Source organism: Bufo gargarizans, chromosome 1, assembly GCF_014858855.1.
Source record: "Bufo gargarizans isolate SCDJY-AF-19 chromosome 1, ASM1485885v1, whole genome shotgun sequence".
NCBI classification, from domain to species: Eukaryota; Metazoa; Chordata; class Amphibia; order Anura; family Bufonidae; genus Bufo; species Bufo gargarizans.
Genome location: NC_058080.1, coordinates 703,297,008 through 703,318,758, shown reverse-complemented (window position 1 = coordinate 703,318,758; position 21,751 = coordinate 703,297,008). Strand labels below are relative to the sequence as shown.

The following is a 21,751-nucleotide window of genomic DNA, read 5'->3' as shown; positions in this document are numbered from 1 at the left end:
TCATTACACCTTGTCAAGCTGCCGTTGGCGTAACCAGACTTTTAGGATAGCAATTCCATCTTTCATGCTGGGGAAGTCGGACATACAGCTGGACAGGTGGTCAAAATGCTGCTCCATAGCCAGGTCACACAGGAAGGCGTTGTTATAGTGTGGGGTGGGTGGCTCGCCGGCTCCCTCTGCTGGAGAAAGGAAATACACAAGGGGTCACAATACAGAACTGCATATTCCATTAGTTACTGCTGGTCAAAAGAAGCATTACACCACATCCATTAAAATTTGTAATGCACGGACATAGAGGTTTTCCAGAAACCAGAAACCTTATGGGACGCCGCTTTCCCACTAGGCCACACCCTTTGACAAGCTAATTGTAGATCGTATCTCTAAACCTAGAAGCACCAAACCCTGTCACAATTTAAATGGGTTCTCAGAGCATTCCGATTATGGCGTAGGGCTAACCTGTGGAGGGAAGCTCTTTTACATAGGACTCCCCTTCCCTCGCTCCCCTGATGCAGCCGTCTCCGCTGCACTGTCACGCACCGCAGGCTCTTCCTCCGAGTCTGCACCAGTTGCGACACCTTCTTTTCCTATTCGGCTGCATTGACTATAATGCATCCCAACAAGAAAAGAAGTTAGAGTCAGGACACGGGCAGAAGAGCGCACAGCACGCGACAGTGCAGCGGAGATGGCAGCATCGGGGGAACAAGGGCAGGTGAGTCCTAGCCCAATGCCCTAATTAGAACAAATTCCCAGGGAGCCCCTTTAGGACATCTAGGACCATCTAGTAAATGTGGAGCTTCTGGGCACAGAGATGATGGGAGTGATACGCTGTGCATGATAAAAGGTAATTAGTTTGTGAGCTCCTGGAGACAGAGATAATGGGAGTGATACACTGTGCGTGATACAAGGTAATTAGCCTGTGGGCTCCAGGGGAAAGAGATGATGGGAGTCATAATTTGTGTATGATGCAATGTAAGCCTGTGAGCTCCTGGAAACAGAAATGATGGGAGTGATACAAGGTAATCAGCTTGTGAGCTCTTGGGGACAGACATGATGGGAGTGATTATTTGGGACAGGATGCTGTAGTCAGGATTACATCAGCCAGAAGTATTAGCTCCAAACCTTGACAATTACAAAATACAAGCCAAATGATATGTCTTTTGCTCAAATATTTCAGTTTTTTTTAGAAATCATGACGGCTCTTGTCAGCAGTAGGTTAGAGATACTCAGTGGAGAAGAGGCTCTGGAACGCGCTAATGTGCCGCAATCTCTTCGCTTTGGTATCAATCATCCTCGCTGACCCTTCGTATCCTCCGATGAGCCCGATGACTGGCAGTGGATTTCCCATACAACAATTAAACATCGTCCCCTGTACACATCCAGGACTCCTAGATCAATGTTTGGCTCTTACCATCAGGGACAGTGTTATCCTCCAGGTACCAGGCAGTCCGCACATTGTTCTTGCTAGGAGAGAATCGGCTGGACTTAAACATCCCAGGAGGAAGACAAATGTGAATTCGGACAGTCACCAACTTCTCATCCTTGCCTGTCGTATTAATACATTCAGAAAAAAAAGAGCACAAGTACAGTAAAATTCCTTTAATGGGATTGACTATAAACTGTATAAATATGATTTCAGCTTTAGTTTGTTATAACTTTTAAGACCTCTTTTTGAATGGGAAAATTGATTACAGCCAAATAAGTATCATAGATGTGGGGGTCTGACACCCCACTTCCCCACCCATCAGGTAGGCAACAGATCCTATACTAGGGGTAGGAAACCTCCGGCACTTCAGCTGTTGTGAAACTACAACTCCCAGCATGCATACTTGCTCTGCTCTTCTCAGAACTCCCATAGAAATGAATGGAGCATGCTGGGAATTGTAGTTTCCCAACAACTACTGGAGTGCCGAAGGTTCCCGACTCCTGTCCTACACAATGGACAGAAGGCTCCATCCACTGTGTAGTTGAGCTGAGCTGCAGTACCCTGGGACATCCACGACACAATGGATGGAGCTTTTTGCTTCCAAATCTGTGCACTGCATAGTTTCTGGTGCCTGACCAAAGCGGCTAATCGGTGGAAGCGTGGGGTGTCGGACCCCCACTGATCTGATATTAATGGCCACAATGAAGATAGGCAAACAATATCCAAGTACCAGAAACCCCTATTAACCCCTTAAACCTTAACGCTGTATATATATATGGCGTTATGCGCCCCTGGGTGTATGAAGCGGGCCTCTGCAGTGACCCTGCTCCATACACGGCGGGTGCCGGCTGTTTCATATAGCCGGCACCTGGCCACACTGACAGGGAGTAGCGATCGCGTTGCCTCTGTCATTTAACCCCTCAGGTTCCGCGATGAACATTGACCGCGGCACCTGTGAGTGAAGGCAGAGGGATGCGGTTCCTCCCCCCTGTAGTGAGATCGCAGGGCTCCGATCGGTTGCCATGGCAGCCTGGATGCTTTTGAAGTGTTCCAGGCCTGCTATTGCATTCTCCCTGCTGAGCTATGCACGAGGCACAGATCAGAATGGAGGGAGGAAAAATCCTATTCCCCCTAATAGATCGATCTCTATTAGGGTGAATAGGAGAGGGGATCAAAAGATCCCATGTACTAGCCCCCTAAGTTAAAAAGAAATATTAAAAAAACACCAACATATTAAAAGTTTGAATCACCCCCCCCTTTCCCAATTTTACATATAAAAATAGATAAACAATAAAAAAAAATAAACATATTGGGTATCGCCCCATCCGAAAATGTCTGCACTATTAACCCCTTAAGGACCGGGCTCATTTTCACCTTAAGGACCGGGCCATTTTTTGCAAATCTGACCAGTGTCACTTTAAGTGCTCATAACTTTCAAACGCTTTGACTTACCCAGGCCGTTCTGAGATTGTTTTTTCGTCACATATTGTACTTCATGACACTGCTAAAATTGGGTCAAAAAAGTTATTTTTTTTGCATAAAAAAATACATTTTTTACCAAAAATTTTGAAAAATTAGCAAATTTCAAAGTTTCAGTTTCTCTACTTCTGTAATACATAGTAATACCCCCAAAAATTGTGATGACTTTACATTCCCCATATGTCTACTTCATGTTTGTAGCATTTTGGGAATGATATTTTATTTTTTGGGGATGTTACAAGGCTTAGAAGTTTAGAAGCAAATTTTGAAATTTTTGAGAAATCTTCAAAATCCCACTTTTTATGGACCAGTTCAGGTTTGAAGTCATATTGTGAGGCTTAGATAATAGAAACCTCCCAAAAATGACCCCATTCTAGAAACTACACCCCTCAAGGTATTCAAAACTGTTTTTTCAAACTTTATTAACCCTTTAGGTGTTCCTGAAGAGTTAATGGCAGATGGAGAAACAATTTTGAAATTTCTATTTTTTGGAAAATTTTCCAATATAATAAATTTTTTCCAGGAGTAAAATAAGGGTTAACTGCCAAACAACACTCAAAATGGGTTGCCCTGATTCTGTAGTTTGCAAAAACACCCCATATGTGGTCGTAAACTACTGTTTGGCCGAACGGTAGCACATAGAAGGAGGGGAACACCATATGGGTTTTGGAAGGCAGATTTTGCAGGACTGGTTTTGTTTATACCATGTCCCATTTGAAGCCCCCTGTTGCACCCCTAGAATAGAAATTTCAAAAAAGTGACTCCATCTAAGAAAGTACACCCCTCAAGGTATTCAAAACTGGGTTTACAAACTTTGTTAACCCTTTAGGTGTTCCACAAGAGTTAATGGCAGATGGAGAAACAATTATGAAATTTCAATTTTTTGGAAAATTTTCCAATATAATCAATTTTTTCTAGGAGTAAAACAAGGGTTAACTGCCAAACAACACTCAAAATGGGTTGCCCTGATTCTGTAGTTTGCAAAAACACCCCATATGTGGTCGTAAACTACTGTTTGGCCGAACGGTAGCACATAGAAGGAGGGGAACACCATATGGGTTTTGGAAGGCAGATTTTGCAGGACTGGTTTTGTTTATACCATGTCCCATTTGAAGCCCCCTGTTGCACCCCTAGAATAGAAATTTCAAAAAAGTGACTCCATCTAAGAAAGTACACCCCTCAAGGTATTCAAAACTGGGTTTACAAACTTTGTTAACCCTTTAGGTGTTCCACAAGAGTTAATGGCAGATGGAGAAACAATTATGAAATTTCAATTTTTTGGAAAATTTTCCAATATAATCAATTTTTTCTAGGAGTAAAACAAGGGTTAACTGCCAAACAACACTCAAAATGGGTTGCCCTGATTCTGTAGTTTGCAAAAACACCCCATATGTGGTCGTAAACTACTGTTTGGCCGAACGGTAGCACATAGAAGGAGGGGAACACCATATGGGTTTTGGAAGGCAGATTTTGCAGGACTGGTTTTGTTTATACCATGTCCCATTTGAAGCCCCCTGTTGCACCCCTAGAATAGAAATTTCAAAAAAGTGACTCCATCTAAGAAAGTACACCCCTCAAGGTATTCAAAACTGGGTTTACAAACTTTGTTAACCCTTTAGGTGTTCCACAAGAGTTAATGGCAGATGGAGAAACAATTATGAAATTTCAATTTTTTGGAAAATTATCCAATATAATCAATTTTTTCTAGGAGTAAAACAAGGGTTAACTGCCAAACAACACTCAAAATGGGTTGCCCTGATTCTGTAGTTTGCAGAAACACCCCATATGTGGTGGTAAACTACTATTTGGCTAAACGGCAGGACATAGAAGAAGGGGAACGCCATATGGTTTTTGGAAGGCAGATTTTGCTGGACTGGTTTATTTACACCATGTACCCTTTCAAGCCCCCTGATGCACCCCTAGAGTAGAAACTCCATAAAAGTGACCCCATCTAGGAAACTACGGGATAAGGTGGTTGTTGTTTTGGGACTATTTTTGGGGTAAATTTGATATTTGGTTGCTCTATATTACTCTTTTTTGAGGCAATGTAACAAAAAAATTAAAATCTAAAATTGTTTCTACATTCGCTATTTAGTTTTGTGGAACACCTAAAGGGTTAACATAGTTTGTAAAGTAACTTTTGAATACCTTGAGGGGTGTAGTTTCTTAGATGGGGTCACTTTTTTGGAGTTTCTAGTCTGGGCTACATCAGGGCAGGCTTCTAATGGGACATGGTGTCAAAAAAAAAACTGTCCATCAAAATCTGCCTTCCAGAAACCGTATGGAGTTCCCTTCGTTCTATGCCCTGCCGTGCGGCTATATAGCCATTTACGACCACATATGGGGTGTTTCTGCAAACGACAGAATCGGGGCAATAAATATTTAGTTTTGTTTGGCTGTTAACCCTTGCTTTATTACCGGCAAAATGGATTTAAATTGAAATTTTGCCCAAAAATAGGTGTTTTGGCACCGTTTTTATTTTATATTTTTAACACCGTTCATCCGAGGCGTTTGGTCAAAAGTTATTTTTATAGCGACGACTTTTACGCACGCGACGATGCCCAATATGTATGGCTCTCAGACTTTGGAGACACTAAGCAGGCATCCTAAAACTGCGGCCCTCCAGATGTTGTAAAACTACAATTCCCACCATGCCCTGCTGATGGCTGTAGGTTGTCTGGGCATGCTGGGAGTTATAGTTTTACAACATCTGGAGGGCCGCAGTTTGAGGATGCCTGCACTAAAACTAATATTTTTGGGGGAAAGAAAAATAGTTTTCGTGTCTCCAAAGTCTGAGAGCCATAGTGTTTTATGTTCTCTAGTGAACTGTTGGGGATTATAAAAATGTAGTACTCCATGGAAGTGTGATACTCCCTGAAGCAATCGATAACGCAGAGGCCCGGATGATCGGGGCACGTGTCGCACTGAGTGGTGGTGTCCTTCCGTATCCCCCTCCTGCGACACACTCTGCACTTTTTTTGGGTTCGTCCCTTCTTTCCAGTATGGGGGACCACACCTGGAAAGTGTTGGCCAGGGACGATCCGGGCGCCTCCAGTTCCCGAGGTACTCCGGCCTGCTCTTTCCCGGTCCGAAAAGATCAGGTCCTTGAGGACTGTCTCATAGAATTGGAGGAATGTCCCTGTGCTGCCAGCGCTTCGGGATAGTACAAAAGAGTTGTACATGGCAACCTGCACCAAGTAGACCGCAACTTTTTTGTACCATGCCCGGGTTTTGCGCATGGCGTTATATGGCGTGAGGACTTGATCCGAGAGATCAACTCCTCCCATATACCGATTGTAGTCGACGATACAATCGGGCTTGAGGACCGTTGCCGCGGTACCTCGCACAGGGACTGGGGTGGTGCCGTTACCGTGGATTGTGGACAGCATAAGGACATCCCTCTTGTCCTTATACCTGACCAGCAACAGGTTTCCACTGGTAAGTGCACGGGTCTCACCCCTGGGGATAGGTACCTGGAGGGGGTAGGCAGGGAGGCCGCGCTGATTTTTCCGCACGGTCCCACAAGCGAACGTAGATCTGGCGGCAAGGGACCTGAACAAGGGAATGCTGGTATAAAAGTTATCCACGTACAAGTGGTAACCATTATCCAGCAGTGGGTACATAAGGTCCCACACGAGTTTCCCGCTAACACCCAGAGTGGGGGGACATTCTGGGGGTTGAATACGGGAATCTCGCCCCTCGTACACACGAAATTTGTAAGTGTACCCTGAGGTACTCTCACAAATTTTGTATAGCTTCACGCCATACCTCGCTCGCTTTGTGGGAATATATTGGCGGAAACTGAGTCTCCCCTTGAACGCAATGAGCGACTCATCAACCGCGACCTCCCTTCCAGGTACGTAGGCCTGCTGAAATGTGGCCCCAAAGTGATCGATGACCGGCCGTATCTTATACAGCCGGTCATAGGCAGGATCACCTCGGGGTGGACATGCTGCATTATCGGAATAATGCAGACATTTCCGGATGGCCTCAAACCGGGAGCGTGTCATGACCATACTGTACAGTGGGGTCTGGTACAGGACGTCCCCACTCCAGTATTGCCTGACACTGGGTTTTTGGACTAGACCCATATGCAGCACGAGGCCCCAAAATGTCCTCATTTCGGCTGCACTGACCGGCGTCCAGCCACCGGGTCTAGCCAAAACTGAGCCTGGGTTTTGAGCGACGAACTGTTGGGCGTACAGATTCGTCTGCTCCACCATCAAATTCACCAGTGGGTTACTGAAAAAAAAACTAAAATAGTCAATTTCAGTAAACCCCACTGTGGGAATCTGGATTCCAGGATTGCCAGCGAAATCCGGAATCTCAGGCTCAAAGTCCACTGGGGGACACCAGCTAAGTTCATCGGCAGGGGTCTCCGGTGAACTTATTTGGTGGGCCGGGAAACCAGTACGAACCCCAGGGCGGCTCGTACTAGGGTGGGCCACAGGATCCCTAGCATGTGCGGCCCCTGGCTCCGCCTGGCGGCGTCTCCGCCGCCTTGGTGGCTCATCGTCATCCGATGATGATGAGGAGGATGCTGATGATAAGAGGAATGTGGGGTCATCCTCATCCTCACTGGGGCTCTCGGAGTCGGAGGCAATCTGGGCATATGCCTCCTCGGCCGAGAACACCCGGCGGGCCATGGGTGTGTGTGCGTGTAGGTGTGCGTGTGTGTAAAACTTTATTATATGTGCGTGTGTGTGGGGGCAACGGGTGTTCGCGTACTAAAAAAAGGAAAAAAGGGCAAGTGTTAGGAAAAAAAAAAAGTTGCTGATTAGCGGTACAACGCTGATCAGCGGTGGGGCAGGCGATGCGCTAACAGTGGACGGACGCTAAAAAGTGCCGACCAGTCAGCGAACGCAGAAAGAAAAGTGGTGGTGAGGGGGCTAGTGGTGGTGGTGGGGGGGGGGGGCAAGTGGTAGGGGGGGGTCTGGGGTCTGATAGATTGATCAAAAAAAGTTTTGTGTAAAAGTTAAAAGTTTTTTTTTTTTTTTTTTTTTTCCTAACTAACTTTTCCCTTCTTTCCCTGCCTAACGATGCCTCTCCCTCACTGACCCTAACCTACCTGGGTGGCGATGGGTGCAGGAGGGTGATGGATGGCGATTAGGGGGACACAGGAGCTGGTGCTGGACGATGCTGCCGGGTGCTCGTGCAGAACAGGAAGAGGAGGGGAGAGAGGAGCGCAGGAAGTTTGAATCTCGCGCCTCTCTCCCCTGCACCAATCAGCACCCTGGACAGCAGTGTTCAGCACCAGGGCCAGCACCGCCTCCTCAAATCCTCGGACTGCGATTGGTGGTGTATAATTACGCCACCGATCGCAGTCTTTTTCCGGTTCATCGGGTCACCGGACACCCGAATGGACCGGAAACGCAGAAAACCGCAGGTCTGAATTGACCTGCGGTTTTCTGCGATCGCCGATACGGGGGGGTCAAATGACCCCCCCCTGCGTTGTTACGGGATGCCGGCTGAATGATTTCAGCCGAAATCCCGTTCCGATTAACCCCCGCGGCGCCGGAATGCCGATTTTAAGTCAGGACGTACCGGTACGCCCTTGGTCCTTAAGGACTCGGGAAATAGGGCGTACCGGTACGCCCTGTGTCCTTAAGGGGTTAAAATATCTTTTTTTTAATTCCTGTGCAGTGAACGCCGTAACAGAAAAAAATGAAAAAACACGCAATCAAAATGTCGTACATACTACAAAAATAGTATGAATAAAAACTAGTTTGTTACACAAAAAACAAGCCCTTATACAGCTCTGTAGACCGAAATATAAAAACAAATTATGGCTGTCAGAATATAGCGATGCAAAGATTTAAAGTAGTATAAAAATATATATATATACAAGTTTGGCATCGCCGCATACATATTAAGCCGCAGAATAAGAACGTCGGGTCGCTTTTAGTGTATTAGTTAACGCTGTGATGTGAAAACCCCAAAAACCTTGCTGTTTTTTTATTTCAATTTTGCCACAATTATAATTTTTTCCCCGTTTTCCAATACAAGACCTGGTAAATTAAATGGTGGTATTAAAAAAATGAATTTTGTCCCGCAAAATATAAGCCATCACATAGCTATGTGAACGGAAAAATAAAAAAGTTATGGCTTTTGGAACATGGGGAGGATAAATCTAAAATGTAAAAATAAAGTCTTCTCTCATTCTAGTGGTCTTAAATGATTATTCCCATCTTATATAGCTCTGCAACATCATCACGTTATGATTGGTAGAGGTGTAACCTCCGGGACCAACAGATATGGGTGATGTGGCCGCAGCGTTGGTATATCACTGTCTCCCCTTCTACGTTTTCCCTGCAGAGTTGCGCTCTCAGCCACTTGGCAGTGCAAGGAACTGCAGCCGGCGTCGATCACATGAATAGGGGAGTACTGCGACCTCCTGCATAGTGGGAGACTGTTTTGCAGAGAAACACAAAGGGGATGCAGCACTAAACAAACATCGCAACCACTTAGCTCTATGGACCTCTGGGATCCCCCACTGATCACCAAGTGATAGCATATCATGATAATATAGTATTACTTCATGGGAAGAAGAGCCTCTTTAGGCCTGTATATGATGACGGTGAGTGATGGGTAGGGGTAAAGATCTCGCAGTTGCACACCACAGCCTACTACTCACCATGTGGCCTCAGTAGCAGTACTGGTTTCAAGTGGTTGCTGTTCATATATGCAAACCTGACGCTGCTGAAGAGCTCGCTCTCTGCCAGCTGAGTAGCAATGTGTGCCAGGTATAGCGCCCTCTTCCTCAGGTACCGCTGGTTCAGGTTATCTTTTGCTTGGAGGATTTCCTGCGAAACGTTTAAATAGGATTAAAATCATCCAATGTTCTGGTAAGTCTGATCATCTGGCACCACACTACTATAAGCTTCTCCCAGCAAAATCAGGGTGCTAGGAGGCAGCCTCATGACGGCTGGAAACAACCACCTTACAGGGGTTCTCTGGGAATTAGGAAAATGAAAATACTTAAATATTACTTCATTAAAAACATATTACCAAATACCTTTCATTAGTTATAATGGCTCGTTTTGTCCGGGGAGCAATCATTAGGAAAAATAAAATGGCCGCCGTCCTACTAGTCCACACAAAACCTGTCCTAATTATACAGCAGGACAAGTTAAAGAGCTGCGCCATCTTCCTCTCTTACTTGTCAGGGATTATGGTCCTGAATACAGTTTAAAGGGAACCTGTCACCGGGATTTTGTGTATAGAGCTGAGGACATAGGTTGCTAGATGGCCGCTAGTACATCCGCAATACCCAGTCCCCATAGCTCTGTGTGCTTTTATTGTGTAAAAAAAAACGATTTGATACATATGCAAATTAACCTGAGATGAGTCCTGTCCCTGACTCATCTCACGTACAGGACTCATCTACGGTTAATTTGCATATGTATCAAATTGGGTTTTTTACACAATAAAGGCACGCAGAGCTATGGGGACTGGGTATTGCGGATGTGCTAGCGGCCATCTAGCAACCCATGTCCTCAGCTCTATACACAATCCCGGTGACAGGTTCCCTTTAATATGATCTTTAGATTAATCTTTGTAGTAACGGAGTTCATTAGGAGACATAACGTACAGAGAGGAGGGTGGGGGTGTAGATAATGGGCAGCAGCACTTGTATGCAGTCTCCATTACCACAGTCTGTACTGTCCATCCTCTTTGTACTTCATGTCTCCTCATGGACTCCATTCTTACAGAGATTCAGCTGAAGATCTTATCAGCTGTATTCAGGATCATAATCCCAGACAAGCAGCGAGGAGAATGAGGCAGCTCTTTACATCAGTGTTGTGAAGTAACTTGTCCTGCTGTGCGATTAGGCCAGGTTTTGTGTGTGCTAATAGGACGGCGGGCATTTTATTTCTGCTAATAATTGCTCCATAGAAAAAAATTAACCATTATAAGCTAATGAACGGTATATGGGAATATATTTATACTAAAGTAATATTTAAGTATTTTCATTTTCTTAATTCCCAGAGAACCCCTTTAACTAGGGGTTAAACCTCCAGTAGAGTAGGGTTGTTTCGGGTATCGAACTTTCGATACCCAAGCGATACTTTTAGCCCGGTATCGATACCATACCGGGATTTGTCTTTTATCGATATTAGGCTGTGCTACTGCACAGCCCAGTATCAGAGAATATGGATCGTGAAGCAGTCTCTCCCTCCCCCAATGCTGCTGCCTCCAATGAGAGCGCAGAAAAGAGGAGATGGGGAGGGGCTGTGGCCACTGCCACCAATGTTTTTAATACATGTCGTACTTTTATTCCGGCGGCCTCTCGGTGTGCGCTGCCGCCGGAACTCTGCCCCGCCCCATTATAGTAGATGGGGCCGGAGCGTAGTTCGGGGGCACGCATGCACTAGCAGCAGGACGGATCCAACAGGGTGTTCACCTGCCGGAACAATTTGCCGGAGTACCTTGCCGGTAGTGTGAAACTAGCCTAAGACCATATTAGTTTAGTCGCTCTCCTTTCTACATTTTCCAGCTCCAGGGCATCCTTTCTATGGACTGGTGCCCAGAACTGAACGGCATATTCCAGATGAGGCTGCACCAAAGCTTTGTAGCGTGGTAGTATTATATACCTACCCCGCGAGTCCATGCCTCGCTTAATACATGACAATATCCTGCTAGCCTTAGAAGCAGCTATATTCTACAAGGACAGCCAACAGTAATGGTTAATTTACATTTGCTGGTGTAATTTCTGCAATTGTTCCATTCATTTATCTAATGCATTACATATATGGCCATAAATATCAAAGGTCAAAAATAGTGCTCAGATTCCTCTGTGGTAGGGTAGACAAGACAAGGCTTCAGCTATCAGCTATTCCTCAGGGGCTTAGAGGAGCCTGAACTTGGCTGTGCCCATTAGTGCAGTGGTATGATAGTGGTATGAGGCTTCTGTGACCTGCTGGACAACCCCTATAACTCAGGCCAGATGAACCAAAGGACTCCTCACCTGCGGCATAGTGACTGCAACGTCCACATTGATCTCCGGCTTAATACAAGTCCCCAGCATGTAACTCCCCACCACCTTGATGGAGGACGGGGGTTGGAAGTGAAATTTGCCCTTTACTTGATATGGAATCTGCAGGAAGGGAACCTTCACAGAATTCAGGAGCCAGGACTGGTCCACCAGCTGCCGGGGAGAGAAAACATGTATAATAAAAACGGAAAGAGAGAAGAGGAGAACAATGGCGCGGTCAATCCGGCTCTTACGTCTGTCTCTGAAGTCTTCGGGATGTTCTGAATGAGGTCACTGATCTTCTGCACGAAATCATCAATGCTTTTCCTCCTCTTGTCCTTCAGTCTCACTTCCTGCAGCAGCTCGTCGATCTGTCAATGGAACAATAATTTGTAATCCCACTGGATCCTGTTTTAAGCAAAGCATCTTCCTTTTACCCATCTTTATGTAATAAAAGCTTCTTTTTTTTTAAGATTTTTTTTTTCTACATAGTTTTATTGCTGAAAGCAGTACCCCCTTTAAAGGAGGTTTCACATCTCAGACATTGATGACATATCGCTAGGATCTCTGGGACCTGCTCCTATCTCCAGAACAGAGCGCCTGAAGTGAAGGAGAGCACAGTGGGCATGCACAAGGTGCTCACCAGTCACTGCTATGGGAGTTCCGAAAATAGCTGACCCAACACCCCAAAGTGGTAAACAGAGGGTGGCCACACATGTTCGGCATCTCTGTCTGGGCCCGTTCTGGAGGTGGGACCCACATTTATCTGACATTGGCGAGATACCCTAGCTGTATGCCATCAATGTCTGAGAAGGGCCATCCCCTTTAAGAGACAGCCGGAATAGCCAATACCCTTAAAAGATTGTTTCACAAAAAATAGGGCCCATTACCAGTTATGATTGAATTCTAGTAACCTGTTCCAGCTGAGGATCAGGCTATTGGAGTTCTCTGTATGCTGCCTTGCCAGACAAGACCGTGTTCCACCAAATCCAGGGTGGGATCCGGCCGGTTCACGGCATTAAAGCTCTTAAATAACTTGCATGCAGCAGTTTTTCTCCAGCCGAGAGCCAGCATATATGCCAGAACAAGCTAACGGGATAGCCTGCCGGAACGTGGGCACAGCTGTGAATGCAGCCTAATTCTTTTCCACAACGCTTGGGATTTCATCATACAGAGCAAGGACCCTCTTCTATAAGCCAGAATGACGACTCCATAATAAATACCAGCAATGGTGGATTTGGCATAGTCTTCTAATACTACAGTAACCCTGCAGCGGCTGAAGTAAATTCCCTGGTGATCAGAGGTTCATTGAGGCTTCTGTTGGTGAGGGGGTAAGGGTTGCCTGCTTCGGGCAGCTCTAATAGACTAGCATACTCCTTAGATAGCTGAGCGAATGCTCATCTAGTTGACAGCTTTGCCTCCTCGCCACCCACACACCTGCACGCTTGGCACGGCTGAGCGTGCACTTGTTTTTAATAGAAAGAGGAGAATAAGCCACCACCAGACTCCTCTGACAGCAGTGGCAACGAGAGATTGGGTATGTTGAACTTCAACATGCTTGATCCTTCCCCCCAGTCCCAGACATCTGCCGTTGGGGGAGAGTTGAGACTGTACATACAGACCGGTCACCAATCCTGCATAAACACTGAAGGGGTTGCAATGGCTAGACCTCCACCAATTGATTTGTGAAAGCACAGACCATCAATGTACATTCCTGGAAAATCCCTGGGGCCTCCATTCACTTCCACTGGGGACGGACAGTGGAACTAGAGCAGGCGCAGTCCATCCCCTGTGTAACTGAATGGAATGGGACCCTGCATCAGTGGCCATATTCGGAGCGAAGCACGTGAGGGGGCCTGCAAGTATACATGACATCAGCGCTGATGGTTTAATACCGCCTATTGCTAGCTGCATGCGTGTGTGGAGCTAGTAATATAAACTGGCCAATGCCTTTGAAGGGGGTTCTCCAGGATTTTTATACTGATGGCCTATCCTTAGGAGAGGTCATCTATATCACACTGGTGGGATCCGACTCTTCCGCCTACCAGTTGCTCTGGTACCTGCACAACACATCTCCATTCACAACTGTGGACAGAGCAGGCTCCTGCAGCGCTGCGCCCATTCACTCTAATGGGTTGTCACAGGGTCCCTAGCAACCAATAAAAATCACATTTCTCAGGTTTTCAGCCTAAAACAGAACTGGCACTGAGTGGAGGACAAGGAGGCCTGGCAAGACATATAACATAATTATCTTGAACTAAGGAGGGTTCCTGTCATTTTCCCCTTGCAGTAAATGAGCTCCGCAGGGGAGGTACCTGCATACGCAGTAGGCTGGTGTGGTATAGCTGCTCGGTCTCCTTTAGCTGGATCAGCTCCTCGGTGGTTAAGGGTTTGCTCTCATTGGTCTTCTGCATTTTTGCAGGCCTCTGACTGTTAGGCTTCGAGGGTCTCTTTGCTGCTTTTTTAGCTTTTGGCTTAGAAGCTGGAGGCTTACTGGTGTCCTGGAGAGACTGAGACGTGACGCCATCCTTGGCATGGTCGCCATCCTGTAATCCGAAATAAGAGGAGGATTAAAAACAAAACAAAAAACACTGCAAGTCCACAAATGTTGAGCTCTACCCACATCCCCACCTATACCAAAAACATGATTTCCCCTCGAAATACACATTATCTGGTAACACCTATTACATGAGGCCATAGTGATCGGCTACCCTGCTCTGCCGGACTCATCCTTTTATCTAGGTGGCAATATGGACACAAGTTGTAGGACTAGATTCTACATAGATTGAGTATTCTGGAGACTGGGAAAAGTCAGTGACCACCCGGTCCTAATGACTGCTTTCCAAACAAACTGATGAAATGAAGAAATGGAAAAAGAATTACAATTATTGCACTGCAATGCAACTTAGGGTACGGCTACACTGGTCGCGCAACGTATTGCGGCCAGGATAATGAAACAATATTGATTGCCTGCCCCCAGGATAGATCACTACTGTTTGATGGGTGGGGGTCCAGCTCCTGGCATTACCGCCGATCGGATGTTTGAAGAGGTTGAGACACTCAGGTGAGCGCGGAGGCCTCCGCACAACATAACAAGCACAGCGCCGTACACTGTAAAGTGGCCACGCTTGGTATGGCATGCACGTAGGCTATGTGACCAACGAACATGACGTCACTGGCCTAGGAAGTGCCACAGCCTTAAACAGCTGAATGGTGGGGGTACTTTGAGTCAGACCCCCGCCGATCTGCTACTCATGACCTATCCATTCAGCTAAACCTTTATAGAAAGTTCTAGAAAATCTTGCTGTGTGCTGACCTGCAGAGGGAAAATAGTCTAATCAGAATTTACTCCTCCATCACACCATGGATGCCACCACCTCTGCTGTGTCCGGACCGGCTGTGGGCTCTTTGGCTCAGATCCTAATCGGCTGTTCAGCTGCATCTAGAGCAGGGCTGGCCAACCTGCGGCTCTCCAGCTGTTGCAAAACTTCAACTCCCACCATGCCCTGCTGTAGGATGATAGCTGTAAGCAGTCTAGGCATGCTGGGAGTTGTAGTTTTGCAACAGCCGGAGAGCCGCAGGTTGGCCATTCCTGATCTAGAGTATGTGCAGCTGAACAGGAAGACTCGGGAACACATCCATTTGGGACCTGAGTAGAAGAGCCCTCATCCGGTCCCGGTGGTTCCTGGAATAAAGGGGAGACGGCGCAATGGTGAGGCAAGTACTGAGCAGACTATCTTCCCTCCATAGGTCAGCACACATTAAGAAAGCCAGGACAACCCCTTTAAGTTGGACACCAGAGTAAAAAGGGCAAACACAGGAACGGACAGGTGAGGGTCCATCACTATCTTGAGGATGTTTCTAATGTGACAGACGCTTTAGACACGATGTCAGCTCTGAAGTTATTATTGTGCAGCTATACTGTATTTATTCCGGACATCCTTAGGCTACTTTTGGCTTTCCGTTTGCGAGATCCGTTCAGGGCTCTCACAAGCGGTCCAAAAGGGATCAGTCTGCGTTGTAATGCATTCTGAATGGAAAGGATCTGCTCAGAATGCCTCCGATCAGTCTCCATTCCGCTCTGGATGCTTGCAGCGTTTTGGTGTCCGCCTGACGATGCGGAGGCAAACGGATCCGCTCTGACACACAATGCAAGTCAATGGGGACGGATCCGTTTTCTATGACACGATCTGGCACAATAGAAAACAGATCCGTCTCCATTGACTTTCAATGGTGTTCAAGACGGATCCGTCTTGGCTATGTTACAGATAATACAAGCAGATCCGTTCTGAACGGACGCAGACGGTTGTATTATCTGAACTGATCCGTCTGTGCAGATCCATGACGGATCCACACCAAACGCGAGCGTAAAAGTAGTTAGGATGCAGTTGCGTAAAATGAAAACGGAAAAAAAACGATCCGTCACTAAATATACTTAAAGTCAATGGGTGACAGATCCGGTTTTTTAGGCTCCTAAAAAAACAAATCCGTCACCATTGACTTACATCGTTTTCGGTGCCAGATGCGTTTTTTTCAGTTTTTATGACCAGACACAAAACCTCTACATTGGTGAAAAGTTTAAAGGGGAGGTACATGGGGGGAGGCTGAAAGTGGAAGGCCACACTGGACAAACATAAGGTACAAAGCAATCATAGGATGCCCATAGAGTCCAAGACCCTGTGGGCATCCGGCAGATATCCCTTCTGGGGGTGCACTGGCAGGTGGGGGCATGTGTCCTTGGTGCTGTGCCAGGGGAATTGTCACAAATGCCACTCTGCCTAGATTTAGTGCCTTAGTGAATCTATGACCATGGTGAAGGGTGCAATGATGGAAGGTTCCCTGATGGGGTGTGAGTGACATGGTGACCAACTGGAGAAGTTGTGTACAAAAACACATTGGAGAGGTGCCAGTGAGGCACCACAGCAAACACTGAGGCATGCCATGCAGGCACTACGACTCTATGGCAGCACTGCAGCTGGCAAGGCACTGCACACAATATACATGATGCTTAGAGGCCACGTCATGAATATTCATGAGCCCCCGGTAATAAGACACGCCTCTAAGCCGGGTATTTTACCTGCACTTGGCTCCGTTTCCCCTTCATCCCCTTCTCCGCCAGAACACGTGGGTTACCGACTCCTAAACTCAGACCACGCCCATCTAAGCGTCTCATTGGGCAAGACGTCCGTCGCGCGTTGAACGTCACAATTCAGGCGCTCAGGAAATGGCGTCATCAGGAGACGCAAATTCTGCCGTGGGTAAGATCGCCATGATTGTTGATGGCAATCTTTGCCCACATTGCCTGTATATTTAGTTGTATGTTTGTGGAGATCACTACTAAGGTTTTAGAGGAGCAGATATGACAGTTTTTTTTTGTGCGGGCGTAACTAAAAAGTTATAACTCTGGAAAAGCTGGATGACAACCCTTGAAGGAGCTGTCGTAAGGGCCATAGTGGTTGTTTCTAGGAAAGATGCATACCTTCCAACTTTCTAAATGAGCAAAGAGGGACACATCGTGCACATTTTTTCCGCACTAGGCCAAACCTCTACCTCCGCCCAAAACATAACTATGCACCTAATCCCAACCAGTCCTCTTAAAGGGAACCTGTCACCGGGATTTTGTGTATAGAGCTGAGCACATGGGTTGCTAGATGGCCGCTAGCACATCCGTAATACCCAGTCCCCATAGCTCTGTGTGCTTTTATTGTGTAAAAACAAAACAAAAAACGATTTGATACATATGCAAATTAACCTGAGATGAGTCCTGTATGTGAGATGAGTCAGGGACAGGACTCATCTCAGGTTAATTTGCATATGTATCAAATCATTTTATTTACATAATAAAAGCACACAGAGCTATGGGGACTGGGTATTGCGGATGTGCTAGCGGCCATCTAGCAACCCATGTCCTCAGCTCTATACACAAAATCCCGGTGACAGGTTCCCTTTAATGCCCCTACATAGTAATTATTCCCCCTTCATGCCACCGAATAGTATTTATGCCCACATTGTGCCCCCTTACAGAATTATGCCCAGTTATGTGCCCCCAGTAATATGCCGAGCTTTGCACATAGTAATATGCCCAGCTGTGCCCTCAGTAATATGACCAGCTGTGCCCTCAGAAATATGCCCAGTTATGTGCCCCCAGTAATATGCCCAGCTGTGCCCTCAGAAATATGCCCAGTTATGTGCCCCCAGTAATATGCCCTGTTATGTGCCCCCAGTAATATGTCCAGCTGTGCCCCGAGTAATATGCCCTGTTATGTGCCCCCAGTTATATGTCCAGCTGTGCCCCGAGTAATATGCCCTGTTATGTCCAGCTGTGCCCCCAGTGATATGTCCTGTTATGTGCCCCCAGTGATATGTCCTGTTATGTGCCCCCAGTAATATGCCCTGTTATGTGCCCCCAGTTATATGTCCATCTGTGCCCCGAGTAATATACCCTGTTATGTCCAGCTGTGCCCCCAGTGATATGCCCTGTTATGTGCCCCCAGTAATATGTCCAGCTGTGCCCCCAGTGATATGCCCTGTTACGTGCCCCCAGTAATATGTCCAGTAATGTGCCCCTCACAGAAAGTAAAGAAAAATAAACACCACATACTAAGGCTACTTTCACACTTGCGTTTTTGTTTTCCGGTATTGAGATCCGTCATAGGGTCTTAATACCAGAAAAAAAATGCTTCCGTTTTGTCCCCATTATTGTCAATGGGGACAAAACTGAAATAAACAGAATGGAGTGCTCCAAAATGCATTCCATTCCGTTTAGTTTAGAGGAAAAGAGATTTTGTCCAGCTTGTACTTGTGGTAATCCAAGGCTTCTTTATTGAAAATTCAGTATAAAATCCAGGTACAGAAAGCAGAGTCTACATGTTTCGGGCACAATGCAATCTTAGCCCTTACTCATGAAGATTAGTTGTGTTCCCATACCGGAGAGCAAACAGCATCATATTGTAGTTTGCTTTCCGTTCTGGGATGCGGAGCAAGACGGATCCGGCATGACCCCTAATGCAAGTCAATTGGGGCGGATCCGTTTTCTCTGCCACAATAGAAAACGGATCCGTCCCCTATTGACTTTCAATTGAGTTCATGACGGATCCGTCATGGCTAAAGAAGACATAATACAACCGGATCCGTTCATGACGGATGCCTGTGGGTGTATGATGGTAATGGAAGTGTTTTTGCAGATCCATGAAGGATCCACAAAAAACGCTAATGTGAAAGTAGCCTTAATTTGTTCCTAGCAGCAGGACATCGGCTGCTCTGGTCTGTGGAGGAGGCGGAGCTGAGGCTGACTGCTGGCCGGTGTTATGCCGAATCTCTATACCTCGCGAAAAGTCTATACCGGAAGTGACGCGGCCGCACAGGAATCAGCTGGAGGAGGGTGTGTGAGCGCACATCCACCGGCTTAGCAAAGAATTATTGCAGCGCCACGATAGAAGCACTTCGTACACCGCGCGTGCGCACTTAGGGGTTGTAGGGATTTGCTCTGGTAGGCAGGGTAAGCGGACGCAGTACAGAGGCAAGAACACGGTAGTAAAGCAAAAGTCAGTGTTTAATCACACCCAAGGAAAAACATAACACAAACACTTTGCAGCGTCCTGGTGTTAATTCACACCACAGGAATTCCTCGTGTTATTTCACACGGCCAAAGTCCACAGAACTCAAAACAAACACGGCGCCTGACTTCCAGGTCATGCAGCTCCCAGAGACACAGAGCCTTCACAGCTCCACTTTCACTTGGAGGAACCTACCACACCCAGCTGAGCAGCTGGCTGGGTTTTTAAACCCCAGACCAAAACCTGGCCTGGACGTGGGGAACAGCCACCCACCCTGCTCTTTGGCTGCTCCCAATAAGAACCGGCCCGGATCGGCTTTTCAGCCACACTAAGAATAAACAGTGTCAGCGAGCACTAGCTGCGGCTGACACATAAAATAACCTCGGTGACACGTACCTTCCGTCAATGACGGACCCTTGCGCCTTCCTACAGGGTATAGAGATTTTGCAGTGCAAACTGTTTCATCAGATCTCCCTACCCCTGAGTGCGCAGGCGCCACAAATCATCAGTTGCAGTTCAGCTCCACTATGTGGTGAGCTCGGTATCCAGCACTCAGCTCTGCGGTAAGGATGAGCTGCAACTGATGATTTGTGGGCGCCTGCGCACTCAGGGGTAGGGAGATCTGATGAAACATTTTGCGCTGCAAAATCTCTATACCCCTAAGTGCGCACGCGCGGTGTACGAAGTACTTCTATCGCTGCGCTGCAATAATTCTTTGCTAAACCGGTGGATGTGCGCTCGCTGCGCACACCCTCCTCCAGCTGATTCCTGTGCGGCAGCATCACTTCCGGTATAGACTTTTCACAAGGTATAGAGATTTGTCAGAACACCGGCATCCCCCCCCCCCCCATCCACAGATCCCCCATAACAGTACATCATCCACAGATCCCCCATAACTGTGTGTCATCCACAGATCCCCCATAACAGTGTGTCATCCGCAGATCCCCCCATAACAGTGTGTCATCCACAGATCCCCCATAACAGTGTGTCATCCACAGATCCCCCCCTAACAGTGTGTCATCCACAGATCCCCCATACCAGTGTGTCATCCACAGATCCCCCCCTAACAGTGTGTCATCCACAGATCCCCCCTAACAGTGTCATCCACAGATCCCCCCATAACAATGCCATCCACAGATCCCCCATAACAGTACATCATCCACAGATCCCCCCATAACAGTCCGTCATCCACAGATCCCCCATAACAGTGCGTCATCCACAGATCCCCCATAACAGTGCGTCATCCACAGATCCCCCATAACAGTGTGTCATCCACAGATCCCCCATAACAGTGTCATCCACAGATCCCCCCATAACAGTGTGTCATCCACAGATCCCCCCATAACAGTGTGTCATCCACAGATCCCCCCATAACAGTGTGTCATCCACAGATCCCCCCATAACAGTGTGTCATCCACAGATCCCCCCATAACAGTGTGTCATCCACAGATGTCAGCAAGAGAAGTCCCAATAATATACTTGTCATAGTGCTCAAGTGCTTAGAGTAGGACAATAGCTGTAATACAGTCATGCTGTAATGCAGAAGACCATAGAAACACTTAATCTCCGTGATTTAGCCCCTAGTATGCCGCAATCAACAGGGTCCCAGCATATAAGGGCAGAGATAAAGGGAATCATTATGGTGGCTGCAGCGATGATATTCCGTATACCGCTGCAGCCACTTACTGGCTTCAGCAGTGTATGGCGCAAAACACTGAGGCCAGTATACAGAAGGTCACAGATGTCACAGTGATAGAACAAAAGAGAAATCTAAGGGCTCTTTCACACTTGCGTTCTTTTCTTCCGGCATAGAGTTCCGTCGTCGGGGCTCTATGCCGGAAGAATCCTGATCAGTTTTATCCTAATGCATTCTGAATGGAGAGAAATCCGTTCAGGATGCATCAGGATGTCTTCAGTTCCGGACCGGAACGTTTTTTGGCCGGAGAAAATACCGCAGCATGCTGCGCTTTTTGCTCCGGCCAAAAATCCTGAACACTTGCCGCAAGGCCGGATCCGGAATCAATGCCCATTGAAAGGCATTCACCCGGATCTGGCCTTAAGCTAAACGTCGTTTCAGCGCATTACCGGATCCGACGTTTAGCTTTTTCTGAATGTTTACCATGGCTGCCAGGACGCTAAAGTCCTGGCAGCCATGGTAAAGTGTAGTGGGGAGCGGGGAGCAGTATACTTACCATCCGTGCGGCTCCCGGGGCGCTCCAGAGTGACGTCAGGGCGCCCCACGCGCATGGATGACGTGATTGCATTGACACGTCATCCATGCGCATGGGGCGCTCTGATGTCATTCTGGAGCGCCCCGGG

General features: G+C 47.1%; 1 protein-coding gene across 1 annotated transcript in view; it reads right to left on the bottom strand.

Moving 5' to 3' along the window:
* The window catches only part of NOL6 (nucleolar protein 6), an 85,712-nt gene extending 68,670 nt beyond the window's left edge, over positions 1–17,042 (bottom strand). Inside the window, exons 1-7 of the mRNA XM_044276289.1 lie at positions 16,954–17,042; positions 14,192–14,422; positions 12,131–12,247; positions 11,871–12,050; positions 9,537–9,705; positions 1,409–1,543; positions 10–179 (exon numbers count right to left, since the gene is read on the bottom strand). Of these exons, the coding sequence (XP_044132224.1) occupies positions 10–179; positions 1,409–1,543; positions 9,537–9,705; positions 11,871–12,050; positions 12,131–12,247; positions 14,192–14,422; positions 16,954–16,980 (1,029 nt within the window). The 5' untranslated portion in view covers positions 16,981–17,042. The remainder of the gene's footprint in view (positions 1–9; positions 180–1,408; positions 1,544–9,536; positions 9,706–11,870; positions 12,051–12,130; positions 12,248–14,191; positions 14,423–16,953) is intronic.
* Positions 17,043–21,751: the final 4,709 nt, after the last annotated feature.